The 11373-nt window shown below is 42.1% G+C and overlaps 1 protein-coding gene across 1 annotated transcript; it reads left to right on the forward strand.

The window, feature by feature from the left end:
* Nucleotides 1–1621: 1621 nt before the first annotated feature.
* On the forward strand, nucleotides 1622–4875 carry LOC125942852 (uncharacterized). The gene is made up of 3 exons (XM_049661099.1): nucleotides 1622–2167; nucleotides 2864–3123; nucleotides 4805–4875. Exons 1-3 carry the CDS (start codon nucleotides 1821–1823, stop codon nucleotides 4873–4875), a joined length of 678 nt encoding a protein of 225 aa, XP_049517056.1. The 5' UTR covers nucleotides 1622–1820.
* The last annotated feature ends 6498 nt before the right edge of the window (nucleotides 4876–11373 follow it).

Consider the following 11373-nt stretch of genomic DNA (forward strand, 5'->3'; position numbering starts at 1 on the left):
CCTCAATGTCCCGGGGTCGCTGGCCGTATCGGGGCGGCGGCGAGTATGCGGAAAAGTCGCGAATCCCAAGGCGCCGGTATGGGCACTGGCGGTACAAGTGGTCAGCTTCACCGCAGTGGAAGCACAGAGGCCGATGATCGGGTGTGCGCCATACATCCGACTTCCGAGGGGGCGGGCGTCTGATGCTGATGATGATGATGATGATGATGCACCTCTGTTATGGCTCGCACCCAATAAGGGGGATATACCAAGAATCGGGCGGCAGTGGGAATGCTAAAGAAAATTCATATTTTAAAACAAGAAACGTCTGTCGTCGACGTAGTGAACTGCTTGCTCCGAACGATGGGCAAATGAGCGGCATGAACAACGGGCGGCGGTGTACACCCAGTGACGTAGTACGGTATCGGCTGCGCCGACTGAACTGACACCGTAGGAGGAGCACGAACGAACAGCGGCGGAGAGGAAGCAGGGCGCTTCAGCGCTTGCAGTTTATGGTTTATGGTTATGCAGTTTTTACGATACCGCAAGGAAAGAGTGATGGCTTGCGCAAGAAGCAGTGGCTGCGCAACATTGGCTGAAAGAACTTTCTTCCGACTAGGAACAGTATTGTTTGCGAGGTAAGGCGCCTTTCTTATTGCTCATATCAAAGCATCCCCTAATGCTGAATTTTTTCAATTCTTCCGGCCTGCTCATTAGTGTTTTTGATGTGGCAATTTGCACGTTGCATAAAAATGGAGTTCTCCTCAGAATGCTGAATATTCCTCTGGGACTCCATCACCTCGCACGTCGTCAACTGTTATTCAATCGGAAATGCAGCATTATAGATTCTACTTTCCACTGAACAAATATACCCGAAGATACAGCCTCTCGATCGAACTTTTCGTGATTGTTAGGATTCGTTGCCTGTTTTACTGAAAATCGGAATAGCAGCTTGTAGAGGAGCTATTTACAGCTTCGATGTGTGTGTCAGTCACTTAAAGGGACCCTGAAACGATTTTGACGATTGTGTACAAACGTACTGAGTCGTTAGAGTAGGTCCTTCCGATCATTAATTGACGCATCTAAGCGCTCCACGTAAAGCGTGTAATTTATTATAAGTTTTTAAAAATGTACATCGCTACCGATTGCAGCACGCCAAGCGGCTGATTTTTTTTTTGCCCAGATGACGTGTTTTGCCCAGAATACGTCACTGAGCCAGCTATCCGATTGGCTGCCCAGGGCGCGTCATCGATAATTTTTCCAACATTATGGTGAACAAATGTTGTTCGTAATAGTTTAGATGTTAGTTAATTTGTTTCTATAAAGAGAAAGTAACAGAAAGCGAATGCACAAGGACATGTATCACTACACAAAAAGCACTTCCGGCCCACGGCAAGTGTCGTCTGCTTGTGTTACAACGTGCCCCGTGTTGACGAGAGCTGCGCGGTCAGTGTTGGTCTTGTTCTTTCTTTTCGCAAGCACCATGGTTCACCCTTGCGTTGCGGGCTGCAAACGTAGCAATCGGCGACATGTCAAGCTGCGACATCGTGCCCCGCTGCAAGGCAGCAGACGAGCGCAGTGGCTGCAGCGCATCGGACTGACGGTATCCAAGCGCGGAGGAGGTATCCACAGGAGACTGATCCTCGTTTTCATTGGTCGGTTGAAAGTATCGTCGAAACGCCATTTTCCAGGGAATTCTCCGCTTCAAGGAGCAGGGAAAATAAAGCCGCCGTAGGCAATGCCTCCCTAGGGTACGCTGTACCTAGAGCTTCGCATGCGGTCGCCCACGTGCGCCGCTGTCACTCTTGCCTTGCGCACTGAGATAGTACACTGTAACTGAGATGAACAGCTGTGGAAACGCTACGCCTGGGACCACTTTGTCTACTTCGCGCGTCGTGATGCATTCTTGCAAATTTTGCGACAAGACTTTTTCTAATCGTAGTAATTTAAAAAAGCATATAAGAAATCTTCACGGAGTAGCAGCTTTGCAGAATTTCGTACAGGAGGAGGCAAATATACCCAGTAAGAAACGAACCCTCGCATGTGATTTGTGTCCCAAGATTTTTGCAACGCTTCGTGGCTTGCGGCAACACCACGAGAGTGAGCATAACTTCGAAGTGGAAGTGGAGACATTGACGTTTGACACGTATGCAGGTAAGAAACCTCGCTCGATTATACTTTCCATAAGGCATAACGTTTGACATGTGGTCCTTTCACCCGTACACCAACCTGTTTGACACAATGCGCTATTTCTGAAATGACTCGAGCGTGTGCCAGTATTCGGTGTGCACGTAGTTCCGTGTAACTTGTCACAAATACAAAAAAAACGTGCGTACAGAATTTTACGTAGACGTCGCCAGACTTAAAACAGCTAACCATCCCCAAATTGTGTATCACTGAAATAAATCGGCGTTGCCACGATGTGCACACAGCTTTTAGGAAAGCTCACACGTGTGACAGCAATGCTTATTACTGTGTATTTTATGGCCACGTGTTTGCTGCCAAACACTGTAAATGTACTAGAAAGGTACTAGCAAGAGGTTTTTAACCACAACATGCTACGCTCTACATTTTATAAAGGAAGTTTTTTATAGAAAAAACAAACACAACAACATGAGATCTGTTGTGCATACAACTTTTAGCAATATAACCCATACATGCTATACCATCAAAGTTGCTGCAATTACTGCAACATGCTTGTTTGATGCTTGGATCAGAGGCCTTGGAACGTAGGTTTCAATTTTTACACTCTGGAACGAATCAGTGGAATGCAATTACAAGATACATGTGTTGATGTTTCTACTGCCTTTAGTTCAGATTTCCTGTCTTGGAAAGATAATGTAGAGAGCGAGACTTGCAGCCATTTTGTTGCTTCTACTGGAAGAAAAGAAAATTCGCCAGGAGTGTTCAGGCGATATCTAAATTGTCATCGTTCCGGGACATATATAGAACTCCCTACAAAGCTGTGCGAACGTCAGATTAAAGTGCAAGGCAGCAGCAAAATAGACATACATTGCTTTGCAATGCTTGAGGTTACAGAAAGGGATAACAAAGTCTTTGTAGTATTTCAGAAGAACCACTATGGACACCTGGATGAGATAGCTCATCAGAGGCTCTTTGTGGCTGAGAAAAAAGTAATTGCAGGTAAGACTTCATGCATGCCATTCATTTCCAGTGTCACAAGGTCAGAATATAACTGCTGCATTCTCAATGACAGATCAATATTGTTTTTAAGTGCATTGCATTAACATGCTGCTAGCATTTAGTATTTAGCTACATGTACAAGAACAGACCCTAGTAAGGGAAGCTGTTTCTGAACTGAAATGTGGTTGTGTTGTTTTATTAAAAAATTAAAATAAAGGCTATTTATACTCGGATGCTATATAAAACTGGATGTCTAGTTAACTAGAGAGGCTTATAAATGAGAAACGAATGAAAGGTGATATCCGGTGTAGACTATTTCATTTATAGTAATGAAACAAAAGAACAGCATATATCACCAGAATAAGTTTGTAATATGTACTATAGCTTGGATAGTGTTTTAAATGGATGCAAACATGGTGAAATTTCCCATAAAATAAATGGACTAAATCGAGAAAATAAATTTGTAGGCTGCCTAAAGGCAAGGCGTCCTTATTTAATGTGTGAATTATTGCTTCATGCCTTTTTTCACCTACTCGTGCCGCAGAATCCTTCGAAAGAGTCACCATACTTATCTGTCTCCCTGTAGACTGCAATTACTGTTGTCAGCCATTCGATTCATTTTCAAAATTCAAATTATTTGCACAACCTTACTTAATGGCTTTACAAAAACCCTGCAGCAAATAACTTTTCAAAATGTCTTATCTCTGCCAATCACAGAAGCACTACACTGCGTGCTCTTTCTGGCTCTGTCTATATTGCGTTAAAAAAGACCATGTGCGATGCCATTTGGGCAACTAGCCAATACCTTCAACATGGTAGTGGACATACTTTCTTTTTATTACTGTTATAAAATAAACACTTATTTGTTAGTCTGTCAGATATCAAAAAACTGAATATGCATGCACTTCAGGTTGAAAACAGGGATCAATTTAATGTTAGCCAAACTGTTCAACGGACAAAAGATATTTCAGAACACTGTGAAAGATACGATTATATTATTCACAATGTTAAGTCAGAGGTCTGATGACCGAACACCGTAGGTCTTAAAATCGTGTTTTATTTGAAAATTTTTTCATTGAACAGCTTGGCTAGTGTTAGCTGAGACACACAGTATATGGATGTTTAGATTATGACACTAATTTAACAAGCCTTCTGTCTATTCCCATATGACATGTAATTTGTCTAGATATCATGTGTTGATACTATTCTTCGGTTTTTGTAAAGACAGCCCTGTTCAAGCTACATCAAGTCTGCCAGCAAAGGCATTTTAACAACAAAGTGCATGTTCACAGCTCGTATTCGAGAGGTCAGCAGCCTGAATTACTAAGTTATTAGGCAGAAAAGTAGTCTAGATATTCTGCTGCAGAGCAACAAGCAAATACAGTAGAGAGGGAGAGAAACAGTTTTTTTTAATAATTGGAAGTTCCTGCTGTTAAAAGTCTAGCTGAGTCCCCGGTATTAATGATGAGTCCATCTGTCTGGACCTATTGATGTGTCTGATGTGGGCATAGCAGTGGGTGCACCTTAAACTATGCCCACCAGCAGTGGGCATAGTGTAAGGTGCAACTCCTGTCATGCCCTCCCAGGTATAGTAAAAAGAGAGTGGGATGTCTGCGTAAATTAAAAAACAGAGATGTGCAGCCTCCTTGGTTGCTGATGAGTTGCTCTTTACAATTTTCAGGTAGACTAGCAGAAGGAGTGCCACCGAAGACCATTTTGCAAAAAAATCAAGGCAGGCACAAGTGCAGCTAGCAGTCGGATGAAACTTGTCACAAGAGAGTACCTTCGGAACATCCGCGATAAGTATAATATTGACAAAGCAGAGTGGCAACATCCTGATGATTTTACGAGTGTGGAGTTATGGGTTAAAGAAATGGAAAAGAAGGATTTAAACACAGGAAATGAGCTGATGAGCCCAGAAAATGAGCCAAGTAAGGCAGGCAGTGACTCGCCTCTTTTGTATTACAGGAAAGAGGGTGATCCGAGCAGTTCTGAAGGCAACTTTGAGCTTGCCTTGATGACCTTCCCGCAGAGAGAACTACTTTGTAAGCTAGGAATAGAGAAATTGTGTATTTACGCATGGCACAAATAGGTACAAGTTTCAGCTGACAACACTGCTAACCATCTCGGAAGATGGCTGTGGTATTCCATCTGCCTACTTGATTTCTAAGAGAGTTAACACTGAAACGATGGTGAGATTTTTTGAGGCCATCAAGGGAAAGGTAGGCGTGATAGAGTGTAAAGCATTCATGTCCGATGATGCCCCTGTTTATGGCAACACATGGGAGCAAATGATGGGTCCCTTGAAGAATCAATGGTTGTGTATCTGGCATGTGATGCGCAGCTGGAACGCACACCTCAATATGATTAGTAGCATCAAGTACAGGAGTGTCACAAGATAAACCTTGCACACACAAATCAATGCAGATGAAGCAGAAATAGATGAGAAAGTAAAAGAATTTCTTAACCTACCTTCCAAGTTGCACACACAGAATAACCTTGCTTCCAAAGATCTAGAGAATCTGGAAAGCTTTACTAAATACTTTGAGAAAACTTTTGCTAAGAGAGTACTTCAGTGGGCCTATTGCTATAGAAAGTAGGTAGGCTTAACAACAAACAATCACATTGAATCAATGCACAAGACTCTGAAGTACTCCTACTTTGGTGGCCAAGTAAATGTGCGGCTGGACAAGCTAATCTATGTACTTTTTACCTTGACGACTGACAAACTTTTCAACAGGGCTGTTGCACTTATAAAAGGCAAAGTCGACCATCGCAAATCTGATATCTTTAAAAAGCATAAAGCAGGCATTGATATTCAGAAATTCGATATTGACAGAGTGGGAGATGGCGCATGGCAGGTAAAATCTCGGAGCATAGTTAACTTTCATCACATTGTGAAAAAGACTGGCAGGACTTGCACAGGTTGTGAGCTCCATTGTAAGCACTGCGAGGCTTGCCATAACATGTACACATGTACGTGTCTTGACCATGTAACATATGTGCACATGTGCAAGCACATTCATGCTGTTGCTTTGATGGTGCTGCAGTCAAGCAAGTTGCCGAGCCATGAAACCAGTTGATCTGGTGTCTCTTTTGATAATGGTAGTCAAAGCTTTTGTGTCATTGATGATCCCAGCTGCTTAATGGCCAGTGCTAAAGCTATCATGCAGAGCACAAAGCAATGTTTGAAAGAAGAAAAAACAGAAAAAAGAATAGAAAAGTTCAAACTGCAAGCTGAGGCTGCTTTTCAACAGATATTGAAAAACCTTCCTGAAACAAGTTGCGAGAAAATGGATTCTATAGAACATGACTTAGCAAAGTTAGTTAAAAAGCACAAGCTTGCAGACGTGAGAGAGCCTGCAGGAAAGCTTAGATTGGTGCCTGCAAACAAAAACCTTCAGAAACAGCGGAGGTATGCAGCACCCAAAAATAGCAAATCTAAAATGGCACTAGGTCATCGGCCAACTATGCTGGAGCAAGAAGCAATAAAGCGGGATCTTTTAGGTGGGGAAATGAACAGCAAAACCTCATTTATTCATACTGGGAATGACCATCATTACTGCAGGCCAGCAAAGTAAGCTTAGTAGTAGTGTGGTAGTAGCTTAGTTGTTTTGCAGAAAGCTAGGGAAAATGCTGTTTTTGTTTAGACAGGCAGAGTACGGTTTTCATAAGCAAGGCATGCTTTGCCTGCACTATGGCATAGTTAAGTTTAATCAGTGTGGCATGAGAAGCATTTCTAGGCTAGTTGTGTGCAGTGTGGTGTTGCAAATGGATGCACTATATTATGTGCAGCAGTGCGACTGTGGATTGGATGGTGGTCTGTTAGAGCGTGAGAGGTATCTCTGAGCTTGTCACATGTGCTGCTTGTGCAAGTATATGTGTACAGTGTAAATAGACATTACATTCAGACGTGATGTCCAATCGGATGGTGTGTGCGTTAGAGCGCGAGAGGCACCTCTGAGCTGGTCACACGTGCTGCTTGTAAGTATGTGTGTACAGTGTAAATAGACATTACATGCAGACGTGATGCCCAATTGGATGGGGCATGCTGCTGGTAGATGTGCATTGGGCTTCTACTAAGCTGAATGGATCTGGTTAGCCGTATTCCTTATACAATACAAACAAGACACTGAATGCAAGCTGGCTTTGATGGCTTGCACTTGTTTTTCATTAGACCAAACTTAACCAACATGAACAAAAAGCTCTACACAGTGGGAACATGAAGTGATTACAGTTGTCCGAATGGCCCCTGTGTGCTTTTAAGAGTTAAGAAAAATGTAACATTTAAGGGTAAGCAAGAGTGAACTTGTTGGAACAGTGTAGAAAGCAACTGCTGAATTCCTTGAGGCACTACTACAAGGTGCTGCCGCTGATGATGACAGCAAGTGTGCTGTTTCTGAGGCATCACCAATAACACACAATAACAGTTTACTGTATTGTCTGTACAAGTCCTCTCAAGTATTTTGAGCAAGTTTGGAAAGTGTTTTATCCTGACAACTGAATTAGGTCGCACTGAGTGTGCACATTACAGTTATCAATAAGCAATTACAGGCTGTGTATTACCTTCTTCCTGAAAAAGAAAAGTGTACAATCATTGCATTCTACCGGTGCTAACATATGAGGCAGAAACTTGGAGGTTAACAAAGAAGCTCGAAAACAAGCTAAGGACCGCACAAAGGGCGATGGAACGAAAAATCTTAGGACTAACATTAAGAGACAGGAAGAGAGCGGTGTGGATCAGAGAACAAACGGGGATAGCCGATATTCTAGTTGACATTAAGCGGAAGAAATAGAGCTGGGCTGGCCATGTAATGCGTAGGATGGATAACCGGTGGACCATTAGGGTTACAGAATGGATACCAAGAGAAGGGAAGCGCAGTCGAGGTCGGCAGAAAACCAGATCGGATGATGAAGTTAGGAAATTTGCAGGCGCAAGTTGGAATACGCTAGCGCAAGACAGGGATAACTGGCGATCGCAGGGAGAGGTCTTCGTCTTGCAGTGGACATAAAATATAGGCTGATGATGATGATGATTACCTTCTTCCTGTAAGACTAGTTTGTGTTGACTTCTGCAGGTACACACAACAAAACTGTGCAGCTTTGTTGCTCATTTAATTTCAGCGTAACAGAGAGTCCACTGCACATGTACGTAATGTGGATGTATTGCAGACTTCTGGCTGTCACTGCACAGCCTGTGAGTGTTTTCCTTGTCAATTCGCCTACTGTTTGAATATGGAGATACCAGGGCAAAAGAAATGTGATAATGATATGGTTGGAAACTTGAGATGCAGTTTGCTTGCTTTGTATCCAAACTAAAATTAGCACCAAAAGATTGCAAGAGGCATTTTCTTGCAGCATGTGTGCATGAGAAAAATTTCTCAGTCAATCCACAACCATGATGCTGCACTTTGCAATGATCTTACAGGTGCACATTCCATCATTGGCTGCCCTGGACCACCTCAGCAGATTGTCATCATGCTACAAGAACACCAATGTCTTAATGCTAGTAACTATAATAAACATTGTCTGCCAATACTGATTGCCTACTGTTGTCGCTGTCTACTGTACAAGAAAGCTACGCTAAACAACATGGGAACAACCAGTGAGATTGTGCTTATCTACATTGCTAATATCCACAAACCTCAATTAAGGAACAATAACACTAAGTGAGGTCATTTCACCACAAGAAACCACACTTTGCACTGAACAAAGATGGCATCACTGCACATACTAGCAAAACCTTAAAATGGTAGGTGTAAAAAAGGTAATCTTTAAAGCTACTTTAAAACATCAGTGCATTTCGGTGAGCTGCCACAAAATATGAAACAGTACGAGCAAAAGAAATGTTGAAAAAGTTTCATAGCTACAAAACAAGAACACTTTCTGTGGTAAGGAGTGGAAACCAGGTTTATTTCACAGACCATGATACAAGACGTTGAATGTTCTAGAGGCCAGTCATTGGTGCGAGAATTTTGTTTTTTAATTCAAAACCCATTTACTTTTGCCAATACATACCTGAATATCTGCACACAAATGCCCTGGCATGTGTTAGTACCGACTCTTCGCAGAAGGAAAGAAATGACCAGAACTGTAATTTAAAGTAAGGCAAGAAGGTATTAAGATCAGTAATAGCTTTGCTTTCAAACAACACGCATTTGCACCTGTGCCATGCAAAGCTTTGCATTAGAACAAATTAAACAATGTACGTTACTGTGATGAATACTACAACGGAGCAAGGTGAGTAGTGATTAGCTTAAAATGCGCTGCACCTTTGCACTTCCAAATATTTAGATGCAACAATATGCAGCATGTTCCAGCAAATATTCGGCAAGTCTTTAAAGAAAAATGGAGCTGTTAGTGTGGTAACACCAACTTGAGATTGCTAGCAGCAATACGCAGAAGGCATTAGTATGTGTTTCTCTAATGAGCAGATAATGAGCAGTCTTAATATGATAATGAGCAGACTCTCTAATTAGCAGTCTTTAAAAAAATCTGCACTGGAGTAATTTATAACACTTTCACACAGCCTTTCATTTGACTGTTTTCAAGAAAGCCCAGAATAGGCAAATGCCAAAACATACCACATGCCTGACTTGCAATTGCATTGGTATTGATGTGTCATTTATTGTGGTGTGGCTGTCAAGTAAGTGACATTCCAGATTTAAAAAGCTGTCAGCAGAATTTTAAAAGGGAAGCTTTCTTTGGCTCTTCCACACAATTTTTGGCTTCTGATTGCAACTGCCTTGCCGATTATACAACTTGGGCTACTATTTATGTCCCACAGAGTGTGTGTCAGATGCTGTCTTAGACAATTGCCGTCACGGGTAGAGTGCAGACCAGTACCGGATATAATGCAAACCGAGGTGGCTCGAGATACCAAATGATTTAAGCAAGCGCAGACATGAACTCCAACACAAATGCACTTTCGACCGGCCCTCCCGCATTAATACGAATCGAGTAGCTTGTTGCTTTAAAGCAAGTGTAGGAGATGACGATTTCCCATTTTCCCAAAAACTTTGCCCAGACAGGTAATAAGCACAACAGGCCTGTAGCTAGCAGCCAAATGGATCAATCCTTTAATTTCTTTCCTTGAGAACAAGAACTACAATGGCTTCCTTCATGCAGAACCTTAAATGCCAGACTGTTTGTCATAAATGAAAAAAAACGTTGTGTTTCAGGCTGAAGTGTTTTAATATCTCATAACTGTTATTCAATCAGGTGCGAAGTGCAGACTTATCACAAAAATTTGAGGCCTTATAAGCACAGCAATGATAATGGCTCATCAAGGGCATACTTAAGTTTTCATTCAGCTATTTCATATAAAAATCTCAATAACGTGCGGCTCTAAACAAATGTTTTTAAATCTGCGCCTGGTGCATTCGCCAGATCTTAAGTGTTCACTTGGTTATTGGCCAAGTACAAAGCATAGGTTTGCTTCCGTTTTAGCCTTCCAAGCCACCACTTTTTGTATCTGAAGTCTGGCCATTTTACTCGGTGAGATGCACGACAGCCTGCCAAATCTCTGGCACGTGGGCAAAGAAAGCTTTAGCTTACAATTGTGCGCAACAGAGGTAGCTACATCAGTTTCTTCGAGATCCGACTTGATAATATTTGCACAATGGCAACAAGATGCACAGCCTTGCAGTTGACATGTGTCAAGACTGGGTCACTGGGTTTTTCAATCTCACAAACGGCTCAAAATGGCATACTTTCATATGGTAGACAGCAACTCACTCAGGGCCTGACCCTACTAATGACAGTGCGAAAATTGCAGTTACACGGATCCATTGTAGTGAATACAAGTCCATACTGTGGCATTCGGTTACTGCTCTCAACACAGCACATGGCGATGTCAACGTGGGCATGCATGCTTGCCACAATTGTCTGTAGAAGAATAGCATACAAAACCAGCCATGGACAGAGGAGAGACACAAGTGCTAACATTCAACACATTTATTTGACGCATGACAGAAGATATTTGAACACGAATTCAAAGTAAATGTACATGTCAAACAGCTATGACTTCCAAAAATGATCTAAAATTGATTCAAGGAAATACAGTTTCTTTTCCTAATATCCTACAGATGGCAAGCTTACGCATTATTTTTATTAAATTCTGGGGTTTTACGTGCTAAAATTAAAATTTGATTATGAGGCACACTGTAGTGGCAAACTGCGGGTTAATTTTGACCACCTGGTGTTATTTCACATGCACTCAACTCACGGCACGCGGGCGTTTTTGCATTT

Source organism: Dermacentor silvarum, chromosome 2 (assembly GCF_013339745.2).
Source record: "Dermacentor silvarum isolate Dsil-2018 chromosome 2, BIME_Dsil_1.4, whole genome shotgun sequence".
Classification (NCBI taxonomy): Eukaryota; Metazoa; Arthropoda; class Arachnida; order Ixodida; family Ixodidae; genus Dermacentor; species Dermacentor silvarum.